The 23148-nt window shown below is 37.9% G+C and overlaps 2 protein-coding genes across 2 annotated transcripts in view; one reads left to right on the forward strand and one right to left on the reverse strand.

The window, feature by feature from the left end:
• LOC141395166 (uncharacterized) overlaps positions 1-23148 on the forward strand; it is a 1209623-nt gene that overhangs the window by 961017 nt on the left and 225458 nt on the right. The window lies entirely within an intron of this gene.
• On the reverse strand, positions 1296-6734 carry LOC141392500 (uncharacterized). The gene has a single exon (XM_073965437.1). It carries the CDS (start codon positions 6732-6734, stop codon positions 1296-1298), a length of 5439 nt encoding a protein of 1812 aa, XP_073821538.1.

Genomic DNA, 23148 nt, shown 5'->3' on the forward strand with positions numbered 1-23148 from the left:
GGGACGATGAAAAAATATTCTTTGAAAATCCACGTTTTCTGTTTTAAGGGGGAGGATGAAAAAATATTCTTTAAAAATCCACGTTTTGTGGTCCAAGGGACAATGAAAAATTCCTTAAAAATCCACGGTTTGTGTTTTAAGGGGGACGATGAAAAAATATTCTTTTAAAATCCACGTATTGTGGTTCAAGGGACATAAAAAAATATTCTTTAAAAATCCACGTTTTGTGGTCCAAAGGACAATGAAAAATATTCTTTAAAAATCCACGTTTTGTGGTCCAAATGACAATAAAAAAATATTCTTTAAAAATCCACGTTTTGTGGTCCAAAGGACAATGAAAAAATATTCTTTAAAAATCCACGTTTTGTGTTTTAAGGGGAACGATGCAAAAATATTCTTTAAAAATCCACATTTTGTGTTTTAAGGGGACGATGAAAAAATATTCTTTAAAAATCCACGTTTTGTGTTTTAAGGGGGACGATGAAAAAATATTCTTTAAAAATCCACGTTTTGTGTTTTAAGGGGGACGATGAAAAAATATTCTTTAAAAATACACGTTTTGTGTTTTAAGGGGACGATGAAAAAATATTCTTTAAAAATCCACGTTTTGTGTTTTAAAGGGGACCATGAAAAAATATTCTTTAAAAATCCACGTTTTGTGTTTTAAGGGGGACCATGAAAAAATATTCTTTAAAAATCCACGTTTTGTGTTTTAAGGGGACGATGAAAAAATATTCTTTAAAAATCCACGTTTTGTGTTTTAAGGGGACGATGAAAAAATATTCTTTAAAAATCCACGTTTTGTGTTTTAAGGGGACGATGAAAAAATATTCTTTAAAAATCCACGTTTTGTGTTTTAAGGGGACTGTTGAGTTCCACGCGTTACTAAACAACTTTTAATAGTTGCCCACTTCGAAATTAAACACTTTGAAATTATTTCAACTTAAATGTTTATTAAAAATATCGAAGGAATTAAGGCACTTTAAAAACAATTTGTTCAACGCGTATTTTAGAACTGATTTAACAAGTCCCTTCGTTGCCCTTTTGAAGTTATTTGTTTTTCTAAACTAGACACTGCCGTTATTGGGCAACAACAATGACCCATTACTAGTACATACATACATATACATAAGTGCAGTGAGTGAAAAGGGCAACGAAGGAATAGAAATAAACAAGTGGCAAATTATGAGTGCAACGAATAATGATCAAAGTAAATATGTGGAATATTTTTACATAAATAAATAAAATGTAAATAAGACAGTGGCGGCGGTAACATTCCCCCCTTCGTAAGCAAACTAGGGCCTCGTGAGCTTACTTTCATCCTTCTCAATACCGACGTCTAGGACTGCTATTTTGGTTACTGGCCTCTCGTACTCGCTGGAACTCGTTCTGACTTTGACGCTTCGAACTTGACCATCTTTTGCTGCAAATAACTCAGTTACAATACCTTTGGGCCACTTGTTGCGAGGTAGTGTATCGTCGACTATAATTACGACATCTCCGACAGTTGGTGGTGGAACCTTTTCGAACCATTTGCTTCTTCGTACTAACATCGGACCATATTCACGTACCCATCGTTTCCAAAAGTTATTCGCAAATTGTTGGGTTTGATGCCATCGCTGCCGCAGATCATAGTCGTATTCACATAGAGGCTTCTGTCCCGCTGCTGAGCCTAATAACAAATGGTTCGGTGTTAGTGCGTCGTCTTCAACAGTATCCAGGGCCACAAATGTTAACGGGCGAGAATTGATCATAAACTTCACTTCATATAGGGCACATCGCAGGGTTTCGTCGTTAAATTTAAAGGCTGGACACATTGAGTACAGGATGGATTTAACTGAACGTATTAAACGTTCCCATGCACCGCCCATATGCGGAGCAGCTGGAGGGTTGAATCTCCACTTGATAAAATCATATTTGGAACACATCTTCATGAACTCTAAATGCTGTCTTTCCTCTTGGAGCATTCTTTCAACAGACTTAAAATTTGTTCCGTTGTCGGTAAAAATTTCTCTGGGAGAGCCACGACGACTTATGAAATTTTGAATGCACATTATGCAGGAGCTGGTGTCAAGACTATGAGCCACTTCGATGTGAATAGCACGTACCGTTAAACATGTAAACAGAACACCCCATCTCTTTTCTTTGTGCCTGCCGACTGTGACATATAATGGGCCAAAGAAGTCAATTCCGACGTAAGTAAATGGACGTTCAAAACTAGATACTCGGGCTGACGGTAACGCTGCCATCTGAGGTGGACATGGTACTGCTGCTAAATTCTTGCATTGTTGACACTTTCTTCGTACACTCTTATAAAGTGCTCTCAATCTGGGGATGTAGAATTCGGATTTAATATTTGACATCACTGCTTCATGCAAACAATGATGAAATTTTTGATGGTAGAATTGAACCACCAGAAATGTTATGTAGTGACTGTTGGGTAGAATTATTGCATTGTTGCAACTTAACATCTCAGCTTTTCCTGAGACACGTAGAACTTCATTTTCGTCTAAATAGATATTCATTGGCTTCAATTTGCTGCCTTTTTCTAACGGCCTGTTATTCTTGAGGCACCATATTTCGTCAGGAAAACAGCTTTTTTGGGCATACTTGTACAAAACAAGTTTGGCTTTCTGGACACATTCGAAATTCGCATTTTCTGGTAATTTGCAGCTACGGACCACGGACTTTAACTTCTCCATAAAAAGTAAGAATAGCGACAGCGCCTTATAAAGTCGTCTCCAGCATGAAAAATACTCAATATTTATGGTGAACGAATGTGATTTCGAAATATGCAACAGACAATTACGTACCTCTTCATTGGTTTGTGCTAATACAGGACTTTTCGGCCAAGAACTTTCATCTTCTTCAAGGAACTTAGGACCATGGAACCACAAATCTTCATTACAGGACCCAATTTTCGTCGCAAAATCAGCTGGATTCAATTTTGAGGGCACCCAATTCCATTGGGTAATATTTGTAGACTCCAGGATTTCTCCAACTCTGTACATGACGAACGGCTTAAAATTCTTCGGATCCATGGACAACCAGCTCAGCACAGTTTTTGAATCCGACCAGAAGAAACTTTGCGTACATTGAAGTCTCGTCGCTTGGACTATTTTGTCTGCAAGGCGCACTCCAGTTAGGGCTGCTTGGAGTTCCAACCTCGGAATGGAAATTGGTTTGAGGGGAGCCACTTTGCATTTTGCTGCTACAAGACTGGTATTGACTTCTTCGAGATACTTAATGCGAAAGTAGCACAACGCTGCGTATCCGTCTTCTCCAGCATCGACAAAGGTATGCATTTGGACATCTTGAGTGAACTTCAACAGCTTGGAGTAACATCTTGGAACTTGAACATGTGAAATTTTCTCCAAATTGGACAACCATGAAGACCAGTTGTTGTACAGCTCGTCATTTAGCTCATCGTCCCATTTAATTGCCGATCGCCAAATCTGTTGTAGAAGTATTTTCAACCCAATCGTGTAATGGGAGATGAATCCAAGCGGATCAAATATGGACATCAGGACTTGAAGAACCTCCCTCTTGGTAGGGACTACATGCGACTCGAATACGTTTCTCGAGAGCCGTGAAAATCTGCAATTATACTGAAACACATCATTATTGGATTCCCAATACATACCAAGAATTTTTTCGACGGCTCCAAACGTATTCTTTGTCAGCTCTCCATCGCCTAATTTTTCCTGCACCAATTTTGAATTCGACACCCAATTTCTCATGTGGAAGCCACCAGCAGCATGTATCATTTTAACTTGTAACGCTAACTCGAGGGCTTCTTCTTCACTTTGCACACTGTCGATAAAATCATCCATGTAGTGATACGACTCAACCGCCTTAACTGCTCTGGGATAATTTTCACGAAAGTCGTCTGCGTTCTTGTTGCGCACAAAATGAGCAATACATGGGGCACAGCTGATTCCAAATGTTAACGCTTTCATCACATAAACACTGATTTGGTTTACCTCGCCATTTTCGAACCACAAGAAACGTTGAGCGTGCATGTCTTCATCTCTGACGTTGATTCTATGAAACATCTCAGCAATATCACCACAGACTGCAACTTGACCAACTCGGAATTCGATTAAAACATTGAAGAGTGACGTAAGCAAATCAGGACCACATAGCAAATAATCGTTGAGTGATTTATTATTGGATTTGGCTGCTGCATCCCAAACTAGCCGAACTTTTCCAGGCTTATTTGGGTTAAGAGCCACAAAAATTGGAAGATACCAGGTGCGACCGGGATAACTATTCATTTCGGAGTCCAAAACTTTCCTTGCGTATCCTTTTGAGAGAAGCTTGTCGATTTCCATCTGCATAGTCTGCTTTAATTCAGGATTTTTCTTAAACTTCCTCATGAGACACTTTAGTCGATGAACTGCGACATTGTAGCTATCAGGTAATTGAGGATCACTATCTTTCCAGAGTAGACTCACTTCAAATTGTTGATTTTTCTTTACGCAGTTGTTTTCTAAAATCTGCATGGCCTTTTGATTTTCAGTAGACAATATATTTTTGGGTTGCGACACATCCAGAGAAAAATATTCTTTTACTTCATCATGTAAGATTTGATAACGACGTTCACATTCACATGTGTGTATATTCAGCGAAGCTCTTTCACCAACATCTTTGCCACTACCTTGAAGTGTCCATCCAAGTCGAGTCTTCGTTGCAATAAACTGATCATAACCACCTTCACGAATTTTCATTGGGACAGCCACTCGCCAATTATTAACTCCAATTAAAATCGTTGGCTTTGCGTTGACATATGACTCGACTGGCAATCCTTTTAAATGTGGATTATATTTCACAACATCTTCAAAATTTAATGTTTGCTTGGGCAGTTCAAGATTCTTCACTGTTCTCACATCGTGCAGCATAAAACGAGAATCACCTTTGACACCAGACACTTCAATATTAATTTTCACCGAGTCATCTTCAGAACGAGTTGTGTTGCCTGTCCAACGTAATTCCAGAGGTTCCTTCTTGCCCTTAATTCCAAGCTTATTAAAGAATTCTTTCTCCATAAGGGTCACAGAAGAACCTTCATCCAAAAAAGCAAACGTTGTCACTGAGCCACCATCATAAAAAACTCGAATCGGCAAAATTCTAAAACATGTCTTCTCTTTATCACTGTCACGATGAGAATTTACACTTCGGCTTTGTTCGGTTGGCACGAAATTACTAGCACTCGCATTCAATGAGGATTGATGATTATGTAACAATGGATGATGCTTTGCTTTACAACCACCGATTTCACACAATTTATTGGAAAAACACTTTCTGCGATGTGAATTTAGGCACTGGCGACACAATTTGTTTTCTTTCACTATCTTCCATTTAGCTTCTAAATTTAGGGATTGAAACTCACCACAACTCTGGATTTTATGAGCTTCACTTTTGCACGAAAAACAAGTTGGTTTCCTTGGGCCACTATCCTGATGTGTATTCACTGATGCTCCTTTCTTGCTTGTTATTGGAGACACGACTTGGCTGGCAGCAGCGGCTATGTTGTAAATCCAATCACTAAACACTTTCACTATAGGAACATTAGAATCCTTTTGATGCATAGCCCAACTTAATTTGTGGTTATTCGGCAATTTGTCCACTAATGTCTTCACTAACATCGGATTATTTAAATGAGCCTTCATATCGCACGCTTCCATTGTAGAACAAATATTTTTAATTGTTAAAGCATATTCAATAATGCTATCCAGTCTGTCCTTCAGTGGTGGAATCCTCATGGCTTTATCGATCATGCCATCTAAAATATGTTCAGGACGACCGAAACACATTTCCAACGTCTGAATAATTTCACCCACCATCGAAGGAATTAATAATTTACTTTTCACCAACTCTTTAGCACGACCACGGAGACACGACTGCAAACGCATTAAATTTTCACCATCAGTGTAACCAGCAATCTCGGTACTATTTTTGAAATTACTGATGAACAACGGCCAATCCTCTGGATTTCCATCAAAATTCGGCAAATCCTTTGGTATCACTTGTCTGGCTGCAATTTGAGCTGCTGTTGGTTGAAATGTTGTAAACGTCTGAGAAAAGGAACACGATGGCTGGCTTACGTTGCCTTGGGACAGAATTTTATATTTCTTCTCCAAATATTGCCTTTGTAATTCTTTCTCCTCTTCCAACATCTGCAGCTGCAATTGAGTCTGAGACATGTTGCTTGGAACCACGTCAGAATTACCGGAATTCTCAAAATGGCGGTCTTTATGAAAATTTTTATTAACACTGTTTGAATATGTCGATGTTGTTTTTGTCAGTGGCATAACTGTCGTTTGAGACATAGTTGTTGGTACTGACGACACTGTACTGGAGCCATGTTTACTTGTACTTGGATTATGTGCCTTTTTATATGCACCTTTTCCAAGAACGGGATCCATTTCTTTTTGTTGTTGTTTTTGTGATGTGCCAGGTTGCGCCATATTGGCTGGTGATGATGAAGCCTGCCTCCCGGCGGTGAAATCAGCGGTATTATTTACGGCTGGCATATGCTCCGATCCATCACACTCGTTACTTTGGGCCACAGATTGGTCACCACAGCACGAACAACTCCAGCTTACATTTTCAATGTTGCTATCCACTTTAACACACTCGAAATGGAACCACTTGTCACAAGAATCGCATTGCACCATACGATCGGTGTCTTTTAAATCGCATTTGTTGCAATTAAAATCGGTTTCTGACATGTCGTCAAATTGTTGAAACACGATATTGTTATTTTATTGAGAAAATATTTTTTTTATTTTTCAGAAAATAATTCCTTTTTTAAAATAATAATATCTTTATTTTAATGTGATGCTGTATCAGCGGCTTTTTGATATTTTTCACAGCTTTTATATTTATTATTATGAGCCACAAACAATCTTACACACTCTCTTCCCAATAACAAATTTATTGCTGAAACCACTGTAATAATTTGCAGCACTCGCGAAATTATTTTTATTTGTTATGCTGAACTCTTATTGAATTGTTTTTAAAGAGTTAAATTGTTTTTAAAGAATGTTGAGTTCCACGCGTTACTAAACAACTTTTAATAGTTGCCCACTTCGAAATTAAACACTTTGAAATTATTTCAACTTAAATGTTTATTAAAAATATCGAAGGAATTAAGGCACTTTAAAAACAATTTGTTCAACGCGTATTTTAGAACTGATTTAACAAGTCCCCTTCGTTGCCCTTTTGAAGTTATTTGTTTTTCTAAACTAGACACTGCCGTTATTGGGCAACAACAATGACCCATTACTAGTACATACATACATATACATAAGTGCAGTGAGTGAAAAGGGCAACGAAGGAATAGAAATAAACAAGTGGCAAATTATGAGTGCAACGAATTAATGATCAAAGTAAATATGTGGAATATTTTTACATAAATAAATAAAATGTAAATAAGACAGTGGCGGCGGTAACAGGGACGATGAAAAAATATTCTTTTAAAAATCCACGTTTTGTGTTTTAAGGGGACGATGAAAAAATATTCTTTAAAAATCCACGTTTTGCGTTTTAAGGGGACGATGAAAAAATATTCTTTAAAAATCCACGTTTTGTGTTTTAAGGGGACGATGAAAAAATATTCTTTAAAAATCCACGTTTTGTGTTTTAAGGGGACGATGAAAAAATATTCTTTAAAATCCACGTTTTGTGTTTTAAGGGGACGATCAAAAAATATACTGTAAAATCTACGTTTTGTGGTCCAACGGACAATGATAAATATTCTTTAAAAATCCACGTTTTTGTTTTAAGGTGACGATGGAAAAATATTCCTTAAAAATCCAGGTTTCGTGTTTTAAGGGGTACGATGCAAAAATATTTTTAAAAATCCAAGTTTTGTGTTTTTAGGGGGCCGATGAAAAAATATTCGTATTCTTTAAAAAAATAATTGTGGTCTGGCGTGTCTTGGATAAATATTATTTAAAAATATCTGTGTTTGTGGGTCTTAGCTACCCTGATCTTCCTTCTTATCTCTTTAACCTAACTTAACATTTTCACACTTCCAATGCACTGTATCCTGCGTGTCATTATAAGATTCTTTGGAGTTCATTACATTTGCGTGCTTTCTCTGAATGTTGATAAATAATACCAAGAATTATGGTTATGGCCAATGTTTGCTAGTATGTGTGTGTGTGAGTATTTTTTTATGTTCTAATATTAAATGTGAAGACACCCCACACTAACATCTTGGGAAACGAACGCGAATTGCGATACTTTCTTCCTCCTCCTGGTTCTACCGCTTATTGCTGTTAATCCCTGTGATATGCGATATTTTTTGTGTGTAAATTAATGTTTGAATGTCAGGGAGAGAGAATGGTCATAAACTAAATACCACGCGTAGGAATTTTAACGGTGACCTAATATCTACCGCATTCATATCGCATAGCAACTCGCACTGGAGTTGTTATTCCTAAGCTAGCCATGAAGAAGATGACTGGATGGCTGGCAGGCTGGTTGATGGTGATGTTGATGGCTATGGGAGTAACAAAACAACACAAAACGATTTTCATTTAAACGATTTGGCTGTTTCTATGTTTTTGTTTTTTTTTCCTGCATTCAAACTTCCAACGGCTCTAAGTGAGGATACTTAGCTCCAATGCGAAGTTAAAATAGCTAAAGAAGTAATTTCAACTAAAAAAGTGCAATAAATTTCCAAACAAAACAGTAATTAAAAAAGAAAATGTTTGAAATTAAGAAAATAGATGAAGCAGAAGAAGAAGAACAAAACAGACGATGTAGGAAATCAGAAATAGCAGCTATGAGTCGAATGTTTGTGTTTGATGGCGATAATGATCGGTGGGTATGTAGGCAGGTAGTTTAGTTAGCTAACTGCTAAGGTGAGAGGAGCCTCTACGCTTAGCTTTAGATTTAATGTGGGACGTTTGCCAGTTACTTATGAATTATAGGTTTTCTCAAAGTACTTAAATAAAGTTAAACTTTTGTTTAATTGTTCTTTCGTGGCGCAGCAAAGTTGAATGTTAAGTGTTTTGGTTTAATAAATGTGTGAAATTTCTTTTGATTCTAAATGTGGATTATAAATAGCGGTATTTTATTTATTTGACAGTTTTAAAATGCACTTACGAATCGTAATGGAAATTGTTGACATTTACTGTAGTTCATGAGAAGATTAACTTTTTAAAAATATATACATATAAAATTATATAATTTTTATGTAGTTAATTGTAAAGCGTTGACTAGTTTCTCTTAAAGAACCCGAAACGACTTGCCAAGCAGAAGATCCTATATAAAAGCGAAACGAAAACGGGTTTATGATTTGGCAACTACCTATAATATGTATTAATAAAAATTGACTCTTAGAGCAGGAGCTAGGATATTTGGAACTGGAGTCAATGTATCGTGAAATCATTTCAACAATATGCTGGAGTAGCCTACTAACTGTCATGACATTCCATTTGCGATATCTTCTCGCAACTAGGTCCAAAATATTTTATTTTGCAGCAAACATATATATGTTTGCAACAATCCCTAACATAACATATGTTTGGGTCCAAAACAAATATATGTTTGGGTCCAAACAAATATTTGTTTGGATGAAGTATGATCACAAACCCGAAAGCCGCAAAAAACAGACACTTTCACATACATTTATAAATGAGGGTGGTTGTTTCTTTTATTGAAATACCAAACAAAAGTAACTACAAACGCATAGGTACATACATTCCAAATACAAGAAATGCATAAGATACTTTAAAGCAGAGTTGGCCAGCAACAACAAATTTCCTATGGCCGCGGGCATCGTACTCACACGTATAGATAAACATCTTCGTGTGGCTTCGTTAGGTTGGCATATTGCTTACATTTTGCAAATCAGTCTATGAGAAGAACGTTATTTTGCCAATGTCATAGGGGTTTTTTGCAACTTTCAGACTATGTACTCAGGAAGTATGTACTTGCCCCTAATGAAACTTGCACCGTCGTATGGAGGGCAGTGAATACAAGTTGCTTAAATAAAAATCAGAGCGATTCGAGAGATGGCCCTAAACTGAACTTTTCCGAAATATTGTGTGGGAGGTACCTGAAGGAGTGGGCCGATTGAGTCTATATTAAAACATTATCTAAGTCTTGTACACATTTTACGATGTGCAAAGTGTGGACCAAATCCGTTACTCCCTTCAAGAGTTATGGTGCGCACAAAATTTTCCGAACATTTTCGAACTTTTGTGGGGGAGGTACCGGAAGGAATGGACCGATATAGCCCATCTTCGAACTTAAACTAAGTTTGGGCAAAATATTACGATATCCAAAATTTGAACCGAATCGGTTCATCCGTTCGAGAGTTATCGTGCGTTCCAGCCAGCCAGCCAGCCAGACAGACAGACGGACGGACATTGCTCAATCGACTCCAAATTGCCTGAAACACATTTCGTCCAAACATACTTTGGGTCTAAAACCATTATTTCGATGAGGCACATTTTGCCCGTATGAAAGTGTATATACCCTCGTTAGCATAAATGCTGAGGCTATAAAAACGGAATAGAGTAATTTATAAAAAAGTAAATAATAATTAGACAGCGGAATCCTGTGCAAATGCATATATGGCTAGGATGGTCGTAGAGGAAATCTGATTAGACAGAAACCCGTTTTATCACAAAATAAAACGAATTAAGCCCAGAAATTTTTGCATATTTTTACATATTTGCATAAAATGAGCATATGCAAAAATATATTCCAGGATTTGTGGTCTAAAAACCCACAAAATGGCTGAAATGTGGTATTAAGTCTTCGTTAGGGGTATGAAACTTTAAACTTGAAATTTGTCCGCATGGGTCCACGTCTTCACATAGCCCCCATAGAACGGTACCTCCCGATTTCCGATATTCTGAAGGTTGTGGCCTCAACATAACACTTAAATGGCTGACATTTTGTATAAAGTCTTCGTTAGGGGTATGAAACTTTAAACCTGAAATTTGTCCGCATGGGTCCACGTCTTCATATAGCCCCCAAAGAACGGTACCTCCCGATTTTCGGTATTTTAAAGGTTGTGGCCTCAATATTCGTCCAAAATGGCTGAAATTTGGCACTAAGTCTTCCTTGGGAGTACAAAACTATCAACCTGAAATTTGTCGGTATAGGTCCACGTCTTTATATAGCCCCCATAGAATGGTACCTCCCGATTTCCGGTATTTTGAAGGTTGTGGCCTCAATATCTCTCCGAAATGGGTAAAATTTGGTATTAAGTCTTCCTTGGGGGTATAAAACTTTCCACCTGAAATTTGTCGGTATAGGTCTACGTATTCATATAGCCCCTACAGAACGATACCTCCGGATTTCTGGTATTTAGAAGGTTGTGGCCTCAATATCCCTCCGAAATGGGGAAGTTTGGTATTAAGCCTTCCTTGGGAGTATAAAACTATCTACCTGAAATTTGTCGGTATAGGTCCACGTCTTCATATAGCCCCCATAGAACGGTACCTCCCGATTTCTGGAATTTAGAAGGTTGTGGCCTCAATATCCCTCCGAAATGGGTGAACTTTGTTATTAAGTCTTCCTTGGGGGTATACAACTTTCCACCTGAAATTTGTCGGTTTAGGTTCAGGCCTTCGTATAGCCCCCATAGAAGGGGGCTGTGGTTATACATTAGGGTGGGGCGATTTGAACACCACCACGGGCGCCTGGATTTTCTGATTATTGGGATTGTACTGAGCAAAAAATTCCACTAGACCATATGTCTACGGTGAAAATCGAGCCCCCGGATTTTGACTTGAAGTTTTTTTTCAAGGTTTTTTTGGACATTTTGGCATATATGTAACAGCCAAACCACTGAGATTTTCGATCCAACACAAAGACAAAAATTGTAGCCAAGACAATAATTAAGAACTCTCTAGTACATAGCAAAAACATTGGAACCCTCCTTCAGGCAGTTATGGCCCCGAGAATGTGCACATTTTTCGGAAAATATCGATAAATTACACTGTGCTACAAAATTTGACTCATAGTCAGTGGGTGGAAATATCCTTTTGGAGATGAAAGCCCTTGGTGGGTGTACTAAGAACGCAAAAGGGAATTTTCAGGATAGGTCAAGTTTCTGAGATATGGTTTGGCCAAAACATGCTTGAAAAAATTTCAAGTCAAAATCCGGGGGCTCGATTTTCACCGTAGACATATGGTCTAGTGGACTTTTTTGCTCAGTACAATCCCAAGAATCAGAAACTCCAGGCGCCCACTATCACTTTTTTCCTTCCATACAAATCGCCCCGGCCTATTATACATATCTCTAGTTTATTGACTTGTCTGAAAAGAATTTTAAACAGAAAAATTGTTCATACAAACATTTTTGTACCTATTATTAAAATATTTGTTGCATAAGAAAATATGTATTTTGCATAATTTTGCATATGTCATATGTTTCGATTGCAATTTGCATAAAATTCCGCTGTCTAATAATAATGTTGTGTCACACTTTAAGAAAGAAATAAAAATAAAAATTATGTGGAATAAAACACATTCTACTCTAAGTTACTGTCATCAGCAGGAAATCTGCATCTGGAATCAAAATATAATAAATAGGTACATCCATATTCTAAACATATGCATGTATATTCAAAATATATTCATGTTATTTCGAATATTAAATACGTTTTCTTCTTTGTCCAATAAAATATTTCTATTCACCTTTTTGATACAATTATTAAAGTTCAAATTATAAAATGTATTGGACATTTAATTTACTAAAAAGCACCATTACTTTAAGAAAACACAAAAAAAATGATTTATTTACTCACTTTACGGATTGCACTCAACGATTGTCTTGAAGAAGCCGAAGAAAAATTAAATACTTTCATACGGGCAAAATTTGCCTCATCAAAATAATGGTTTTATACCCCAAGTATGTTTGGACGAAATTTGTTTCAGAAAATTTAGAGTCGATTTAGCCCTGTGCGTCCGTCTGTCTGGTTACCTGGTGCACAAGATAACTCTCGAACGGATGAACCGAATTGGTCCAAAATTTGGCGTTATTAATATTTTATCCAAACTTAAATTAAGTTCGAAGAAAGATAGACCATATCGGTTCACTCCTTCAGGTACCTCCCTCACAAAAGTTTGAAAATGTTTGGGAAAAATGCGCACGATAATTCTTGAAGGGACTAACCGATTTGGTCCATACTTTTCGTACCGTAATATCTCTACGGGACATAGATCAGGTTCGAATATTGACTATGTAGGTCCACTCCTTTGAGTACTTCCCACACACATTTTTAAAGAGTGCAGTTCAAGGCCTTCTATTAAATCGTTTTGCTTCTTTTTGTAACAACTTGTGTTCGCCGCCTCTATTACTTCGGTACATGTTCTTTCAGGAGGAAATCCATACTTCCTGAGAAAATAGATCGAAAGGTTTAAAATGTCCGTTTAGCACCAAGTATAGAGGCTGGAGCGCACGATAACACTCAAACGGATCAGCCGAATCGTTCCAAAATTTGGACTTCGAGTCCCTTTGTTTTTTGTTGTAACAACTTGTATTCCCTTTCCCCATTACTACGGTACATGTGTTTTCAGGGGCAAGTCCTCACTTTTTGAGATAATGGCCCAAAAGCTCCTAAAAAGCCTGTCGGTACCAACTAAACTGGGTAGTACGTAAGATAACCCTCGAAGGGAGAAACCGATTTGATCCAAACGCTCTACATATTATTGTATAGACGTCAGAAGTAGTGTGTTACTTCTCTTCTTTAGACCCTAGGCTGAGGGTATATCTCTGTCGACCAAGCCGACTGATACTTTCTTACTTGTTTTTCTTCGCTTGCTTGGTTGCTGTGAGTTACCGAAAAAATGCCTGCCTGCCAAATTGGTTGTCTTTGAGTTACCGAAAAATGCCTGCTTGTGGAAGAATAAAAAAGTAAAAGAGCTTCCTTCCTTTGAATGCTTGGGGCAAACCACATCAAGAACTACGCAAAGAAGACTGTTCCGAGAATCCTTTGGTAGAGGGAGACAAAGTGTGCTCGAACATGAAAAAGCGTACCCGACCGCGGTATCGACTACAGAGGCTGATTATTCGAAGAAGAAATCCCAGACCCACCAGACCAACTTCCATAGTGTTTCCGAGTTCTGTCGATACCGCCATCGGAAGAGGAAAGTTTGTCTCCTTGTCTGAAACCTCATTTGGTACTAAATTGTTCGGTGAGGTATAACGAGTAGTTTTATCAAACGCTGAGGTTAGCTCAGCCGCTGCCAGGGTCGACTTAAGGATTCACAAACCTTAAGTAAGGAATACGATTAATTGTACTTTACTGCTTTAGTTAGGTGTAGAGGTAGTGTATGTAGGCTTGACCGGTGCTAGTCTGGGAGCAGCCTCGGACGGATTCTATCAGCTCGATGGTGATCGGGTTGATATGATCGTTTGGATGACAGTCGGGTACTTTCCGTTGGCTTTAGGTAATCGGGTTCATATAATCGGTTCGGTGGTGATTGGGTGGTTGATATAATCAGATCTGCTCTGGGAGATCGGATGATCGGATCGGCTCGGGAATGGTTAGGCAACAGAGCGAGCGAATCGTAAAGAGCGAACGAATCGCAAGGAGCGGACGAATCACGAGAGGCGAACGAACCGCAAGGAGCTAATGGATCGCAGGGCCGACTATGCCACACGTCATATCTTGTACTCATTTAACGCCAGCAATCGATAAATCCAGAGACGAAAACTAAACATCTTATCCGTCTGGGTTTACGGAGTGAATGAGAATAATTTGTAAGGAGAGTCAACCAAAACAACACTGAAGCCAATAAATCTCTTAGTCATATTCAGGAATAGGTAAGATAAGTGTGTGTAGTGTTGTTGTTTCTACTGCTGTAATGAGACAGACCGAGCATTAGGATGGGCTGTATTTAAAGTAGATAGGGCCGTATGTAACGGTCACGTTATAGCGGTTCTTTCCTATTTTAACTGAGGACCGAGTATCAGTTAGTGTCATTTTACAAAACTGAATGAGTTTTTCGGTAATACCAAATTTAGACATGCCTTAAAACTCATTTGAAGGCATAGTGCTGTGGAAGGCTTTGTAATCGACAAAAAGATAGTATGTGTCGATCTGCATCTCTTGAGTCTTTTCAATGATTTGCCGCAACCTAAATACCTGTCAATGGTGAATTGGCCACGTCTAAAATAGCATTGGTACGATAGCATTATTTGCCATAGGACTTAGTCGTTAACACAATATCGTAGACATGATCATAGTAGGTAGGTCATGTCTAGGAGACGGGACACGGGATACTTTTATCCCAATAGCCAGGTACGCGTTTTTCCTGCCAAAATGTGCTAACTGGCTGATGCACTGATTACCTTATTCGCCTTTATAGCATGATGTGCCGGTACCAAGACCATAAGTTTGATGTTTTAATCTTTGGTAGAATTTTCGGACTTCATTTTAGCTCCTATACATCTGAATATTTCACACTCCCACTATTCTTCTTCTGTATTTTTCCTGCGGAAAAGTCTTTTGATTTCCCATGCGCTGCGCATTGCTTCGATATGCCGCATTATTAACTTCTGGTCTAACCCATCAGTATTCTCACAACACTGTGCTGATTACGAGCAACCAATCAACAAACCTTGCACCGTAGTTAGGTTCACTGTTCTTCTGTCTTCCTATGGCTCAGACATCGGGTAGCAATACAACTCCGCATTCTAGACGAAGATTCCATACGCGAATTGGATTCAACCAATACCACCACGATACTACCACAAGAGGGCCGACACCAACAACCAGACTAAGGTAACAGACCTAAGGACAACTGGTATCCGTGGTCCCAGAATAAAGCCTCTTAGAAGCCTCTTACAAGACTTTTGGTCCCAAAACGGAGCCGAGACTGGCGGACCACTCAGTAGAAGTATAGCCAACCATAAGTTCCTTGGTGGAGGTCACCGGTAATCAAGAATGTATTTTGCGGATGTTTACATGGCGTAGGCAATAATTTGCCACTGTATAACCATAGTGGGAAATTATTATCGGAACAAGAAGTGTTTTCATTTAGCAGTTGAGCTGGACCAGTTGAGTGGAATATGATGTGGCTGCGGAGAGGAGGACAAAACGTTGATACACTTTCTCAGTCATTACCCAGCTTTTGACACCACATCATAAAGAATTTTATGGTAATTTTTCTCGGGTACCTGCCCAACAAAAGTTTAAAAATTACCAATTTAGGCATTTTAGCATTGTCTTGAAATATGTAAGAATTCTTGTCGTTGCAGAGTCTACTCTTCTATTGTGGTGAATATTATTCTGATTGGTCCACAAGTGGTCACAAAACACCTTATTTCGTTTGTGATAGCTAGCTTAGCATCCAAACTTTAATTCACAGAATATATGAATTAATAACGATACATTAACGTACTGTTTACTTCTTCTATGGAGATATACATGTGTTTTACACTGAAATTTATTAACCATCAAAAATACATACGAACATGTCAAAATAATATCAATATTTATGACCATAATTAATATATGTTTCCATTGCATATTTTGTTTTTGTCGTCATTGTTTGTTTCTTGCCCGAATACGTAGAGAGAAAGAGGCCAATAAAAAAGGCTATTTTATTAATTTTGTTTGCTTCCCATGGTTGACTTATACACGTGTTTATTGAAACTTAATTCCTGCGTGGTTGTATTTTATTCGCTGTCACACAGAGTGACATTCTTTGCTGCTGTGTGTAATTTATCATATTTTTCTGTGTGTTTGTCGTTGGTTCGTTCATATTCAACAAATGACACATAACTGCGCGACAACTATTCTGATTGTAGATAAATATTGGTAGCAAGAGACCGAGATGAGAGATACACATTAAACGTCCTTTGTTGATATTGTTGTAACTGATGGGATTTATTTATTATCTAGTGTAGAGTTTTTGTATCATTCTCGGTGTGATTTTTTTTAACACTGGTTTACATGATTTACATGAATTTGGAATTTTGGAATTCTAACAAAGATGTCTTTGAGTAGCTTTAATCTACAGAAGACCGTTGATAGGTCTTCTATGCACAGAAGACGCTTAATAGGTTTCCGATAGATAGAGGACCCATGTCAGGACTTTTGTCCATAGAAGGACCTTGATAGGTCTTCTCATCAGAGACAACCACTAACAGTTCTGCTATCCATAGAAAACCCTTGATAGGACTTCCTTCCATATAAGACCCTTGAAAGTCTTCCATCCATAGAAGCTCTTCTATTCATAGAAGGTATTCAATTCATAGAAGGTCTTCTATCCATAGAAGACCTTTGGAATTATCGGCTTTTAAGCGTATACTTTCCGAGACGAGTGCCTAACAGTTCCGCTATATAATCTTATTTAAAGAATTATGTTCCTTTAGAATATTTTGCTCATAAAGTTGTGATAGAAATCAGCCATCTATGAACTCTGTAGTTGAACAAGTAAAACAGTATCAGTCGGCTTTGCCGACAAAAATATACCCTCAGCCTATGTGAATTGAAATTTTCATCTACGGTCAGATCGAATGTATTTAGGAGTTTTTCAGAATTTTTGGCATTTTTGGACATTTGAACTTGCCGACAAAAATGTGGATTAGGATTAAAGTTAAAAAGTGTTGCATAGGAGGTACTTAAAGGTACCGACGTACTCCATTATAGAAGTGGATCTTATTTTGGAAGTCATATCTTTTCGACCCCTAGCGATTTCAGTGGGGCATCGTCTAACTTATGGACCAGTATGCCAGGAAGCATAGACTTGTTCACGGAAAACATAATATCGCTGTAAACAGGACCACAACAAACAGCATTGGTATACCTTTCCAAATGATCTTCGAGCAGACCTTAAACTGCACTTAGACACAAATGTTGAACTTTTGTGGGTGAGGTACCCTAAAGTACGTACCTCCATTTTATATGTTAAACTAAATTTGGACAAAAAATTAGGAGATCCAAACTTTGGCCCAAATTTGTTCAAGCGATATTGTGCATGCCATTTAAGTGACAATTTTTAAAAATTGGGGGGGAAGCTGTGGACCGGCATTGCCTATCTTCGAAGTGAAACTATGATAAAAATATAGCGAAGTTAAATTTTGGACAAAATCGGTTGATCAGTTCGAGAGTTATCGTACTCTCCAGCCACTACATATGCTGCCATAGGGTTTTTTACACCTTTCGGGCCGTTTTCTCAAGAAGTATGGATTTGCCCTTAAAAAAACTTTTACCGTCGTAGTTGAGGCAGCGAATGCAAGTTGCTTCAACAAAAATCAAAGTGATCCGGGAGCAGGTCTTAAAGTGAACTTATCCGAAATTTTGTGTGATAGGTACCCGAAGGAGTGGACAAATATAATCCATATTCGAACCTGATCTATATGTGATAGATTTATTAGGATGTTTAAAGTATGGACCAAATCGGTTACTCCCTTCAAGAGTTATCGTGCGAACAACTATTCCGAACATTTTTGAACTTTTGTGGGGGAGGTACATGAAGGAGTGGACCAATGTGGCTTATATTCGAATTTAAACTATATTTGGACAAAATATTACGAAGGCAAAATTTTGTACCAAATCGGTTGATCCGTTCGAGAGTTATCTTGCGGTGTCATAGGGATTTTTTTTTTGCACCTTTTAGGCTATTTTCGCAGGAAGTATGGACTTGCCCCCGATGAAACTTGTACCGTCGTATGGGGGCAGTGAATACAAGTTGTTACAACAAACCCCAAAGAGATTCGAGAGCAGGTCCTAAGCTGAACATTTGGTTACTGAACCAAATTGGTTACTCCCTTCAAGAGTTATCGTGCGCACAAATTTTCAGAACATTTTCGAATTTTTGTGGGGGAGGTACTGGAAGGTGTGGACCAATATAACCCATCTTCGAACATAAACTAAGTTTTGACAAACTATTACCAAAGCCAAATTATGGACTAAATCGGTTCATCCGTTCTAGAGTTATCGTGCGCACCAGCCTGTCAGATGGACGGACATTGCTAAATCGACTCCCAATTGTCTGAAACGGATGTCGTCCAAACATACTTGGAATCTAGAACCATTATTTCGATGAGGCACATTTTGCCCGTATGAAAGTGTATATACCCTCGTTAGCATAAATGTTGAGGGTATAAAAATTTACAGGTCTTTTATCCATAGAAGACCATTGGACCCTTGATAGGTCTTTCATCCATAGAAGACTGTTGAGAGGTTTTCTATCCATAGACAATCGTTGATGGGTCTTCTATCAATAGAAGACCCTCGATAAGTCTTCTATCAATAGTGGACCGTTGATAGGTCTTCTATCATTAGAGGACCCTTAATAGGTCTTCTATCCATAGAAGACCCTTGATAGGTCTCCTATCCATATAAGACCCGTGATAGGTCCTCTATCCATTGAAGTGCCTTGATAGGTCTTGGATCCACAGAAACCCGTTGAGAGATCTTCTATGCATAGAAAAACGTTGATATATAGAAGACCTTTTTTGGGTATTTTATTTGTAGAAGACCTTTCATAGGGGTTCTATTTATAGAAGACTTATAATAGGTCCAGAGGGGTCTTCTATCTATAGAAATCCGTTGATAGGTCTTCTATCCATAGAAGACCCTCGACAGGTCTTCTATACATAGAGGACCCTTGATAGGTCTTCTATCATTAGAGGACCCATGATAGGTCTTCTATCCATAGAAGACCCTTGTTAGGTCTCCTGTTCATATAAGACCCGTGATAGGTCCTCTATCCATTGGGGACCCTTGATAGGTCTTCGATCCACAGAAAACCGTTGAGAGATCTTCTATCCATAGAAAAACGTTGATAGGTCTTTAATCCACATAATACCCTTGATAGGTCTTCTATCTGTAGAGGACCCTTGATAGGTCTTCTATGCATAGAAGAAAGACACTTTATAAGTCTTCTATCCATTTTATCCCTTCATAGATCTTTTATCCATAGAAGACCCTTGATAGGTCTTCGATCTATAGAAGACCCTTGATATAAGTCTTTTATTTATAGAAGGGCCTTTATAGGTCTTTTATTTATAGAAGACTTTTCATATGCCTTCTATTTATAGAAGACTTTACATAGATCCTGAGAGGTCTTCTGTCTATAGAAAACCGTTGATAGGTCTTCTACCCAAGAAGACCCTCGATAGGTCTTCTATCCATAGAAGGCCCTTGATAGGGGTCCTATCCATATAAGACCATTGATATGTCTTCTATCCATAGAAGACACTTGATAGAAGACCTTTCATAGGTCTTCTATTTATAGAAGACTGTTCATAGGTCCTGATGGGTCTTCTATCTATAGAAAACCGTTTATAGGTCTTCTATGCATAGAAGACCCACGACCGGTCTTCTATCCATTGAGGACCTTTGATAGGCCTTCTATCCATAGAAGACCGTTGAGAGGTCTTTTATCCATTGGCATCCGTTGATGGGTCATCTATCAATAGAAGACCCTTGATAGGTCTCCTATCCATATAAGACCCGTGATAGGCCTTCTATCCATTGAAGACCTTTGATAGGCCTTCTATCCATAGAAAGACGTTAATAGGTCTGCAACCCATAGAAGACACTCGATAGGTCTTCTATCTGTAGAGGACCCTTGGTAGGTCTTCTATCCATAGAAGAAAGACCTTTATAGGTCTTCTATTCTTCTATCCGTATAAGACCCTTGATACAAGTCTTTTAATTATAAAAGAACCTTTATAAGTCCTTTATTTATAGTAGACTTTTTCATTGGTCTTGAGAGGTCTTCTATCTGTAGAAAACCGTTGATAGGTCTTCTATCGATAGAAGACCGTTGAGAGAGCTTCTATCCATAGGCAACAGTTGATAGCTCTTCTATCAATAGCGGACCCTCCATAGGTCTTCTATACCTAGAAGTCCCTTTATATGCATTTTATAAAAGACCTTTCATATGTCTTCTATGTATAGAATACCTTTCATAGGTCTTCTATCCATAGAAGGCCCTTATCCATAGAAGGCCCTTCTTCTTTTTATCCAGTGAGGACCCCTTACTGGTCTCTTATTCATAGAAGACCCTTGTTAGGTATTCTATATATAGAAGTTTGTTGTTAGGTCTAGGTCTTTTATTTATAGAGGACCTTCATTAGGCTTCTATTTATAGAAGAGTTTTCATTTGTCTTGAATTTAAAAAAAAAAAAACCTTGCGTAGGTCTTCTATCCTTGTATCCGTGGAAGTCCCTTTATAGGTCTGCGATCTGTAGAAGACCCTAAATATTTATTCTATCCATAAAAGACGCATGATTGGCCTTCTATCCTTATTAATCATTTGTCCATAGAAGACCTTCCATAGGTCTTATAGCCACGGAAGACCCTTGATAGGTTTTATATCCATGGAATACCCATGATAGGTTTTCTGGAAGACCATTTATAGGTCTGCTATCCATATAAAACCCTAGATTGGTCTTCTGTAAGACTTCTATCTATAGAAGACATTTCTATGGATAGAAGACATTTTTTAGCTCTACTGTCTATAAAAGATTCTTGATACGTCTTCTAGCCATAGAAGACCCTTGATATGTATTCTATCCAAGAAGAATTTTGAAGACCCTTGATAGGTCAGCCTTCTATTTAAGACCCTTGGTCTGGAAGGCCCTTTACTGGTCTGGAAGATCTTTGGCTGGTCTTCCATATACAGTATAGTCTCGATAATCCGGACACCTGTTAATCCGGACAACGCGGTAATCCGGACACTAGAATTTTTTACATTGTAGACTCTGTAATCCGGACATTACATATTTTTCTTACTTCGATAATGCGGACACTAATATTTTTTTCTATCTTGAGCATTATATTCTTATTTATTTCCTTGACCTTTTCGTTCTTAGCAATAACAATTGGTGTATACATAAGAAAAATTAAGTTTTTCGAAGTTTTCGCTCCAAAACTCGACTTTCTAGATAGCCGCTATTAACTCAGTTGTACAGTCTGTATATGACTAACTACCGGAATCTGTCAAAAAAATATTATAAGCAACAATATATAAAAGCTAGTATATAGCCTAGTCCCTGAAAATTTGATGTTGTGTGTTCCTTTCCTGTAAAGAAATTACTTCATTAGCCTTCAGATCAGTGAAAAAGTCCCTTGGGGGCGTGTAATGTAGTCCAAGGATATTTTACCTAGAAATGTTTAAATAATTTAAAGCGTTGCACAGTGGTCCCACTTGTATGGGAAGGTGCGACAAAAATATTTATAATCGTTGGATCAATCTGATTTTTTCAGTATACTTAAGCCAAAAAATCATCAATATTGGTCCAGTTTTTCCGATAGCCCCCATGTAGCGGTACCACCCGATTTCAGGTATTTTGAAGATTTTATCTACATTTTCGGCCCTAGTTGGATGTAATTTGCCATTTGGAGTTCTCAATGATCAGAAAACTTTCTGCGCAAAAAATTGTGCTCTTAGGTCCAGATTTCGGTATAGCCCTCATTACGGTACCTCCCGATTTCAGGTATTTTGAAGATTTTATCAACATTTTCGGCCTGAATTGGTTGTAATTTGCCATTTGGAGTTCTCAATGATCATAAACCTTCTGCGCCAAAAATTGTGGTCTTAGGTCCAAGTTTCGGTATAGCCCCCATATTACGGTACCTCCCTATTTAAGTTATTTTGAAATTTTTATCTACAGTTTCGGTTCGAATTGATTGCAATTTGCTATTTGGAGTTCTTAGTGGTCAAAAAACGTCTCCAACTGGCATCGTGGACAGGAAAGGAAACAAATTATTCCATTTGAGGTCAGAATATTTCATGGTAGGGGATATAATAAAGTTCGGTGCGATCGAACTTTACATTTATACTTGTTTTTCATATTATATGTATGTAGCATCATACATATATCAAAAATACAGAAATGTAAAAAAATACACTCATAAGAAGATCTCAAACCAAAAATGTCTAAATCTTTAAAGAAAAAAACTAAAACAAACAATAACAACACAAAACAAAGAAGAAACTGAGAATACAGTAATACGGCATATTCACTGAAACGACCAGAGGCATCGTCAGTATTTTTAATGTCACACACGGAAATGAAAATATATGCAGCTGGAACCATTTTTTTGTAAACTTGACACTATTTCGAACATTCTTCAAAAAATTTGAAGAGTGGCGAAGGATGGCGAAGTTAGTAAAACTCAACTTCAATTTCTAGGACTTGGAAAA

Source organism: Musca autumnalis, unplaced genomic scaffold (assembly GCF_047663935.1).
Source record: "Musca autumnalis isolate F117 unplaced genomic scaffold, ASM4766393v1 scaffold_2, whole genome shotgun sequence".
Lineage (NCBI taxonomy): Eukaryota > Metazoa > Arthropoda > Insecta > Diptera > Muscidae > Musca > Musca autumnalis.

Excerpts from the sequence above, each read along its gene's own strand:
- LOC141392500 (XM_073965437.1), bottom strand. The coding sequence starts at position 6,734 with ATGTCAGAAACCGATTTTAATTGCAACAAATGCGATTTAAAAGACACC.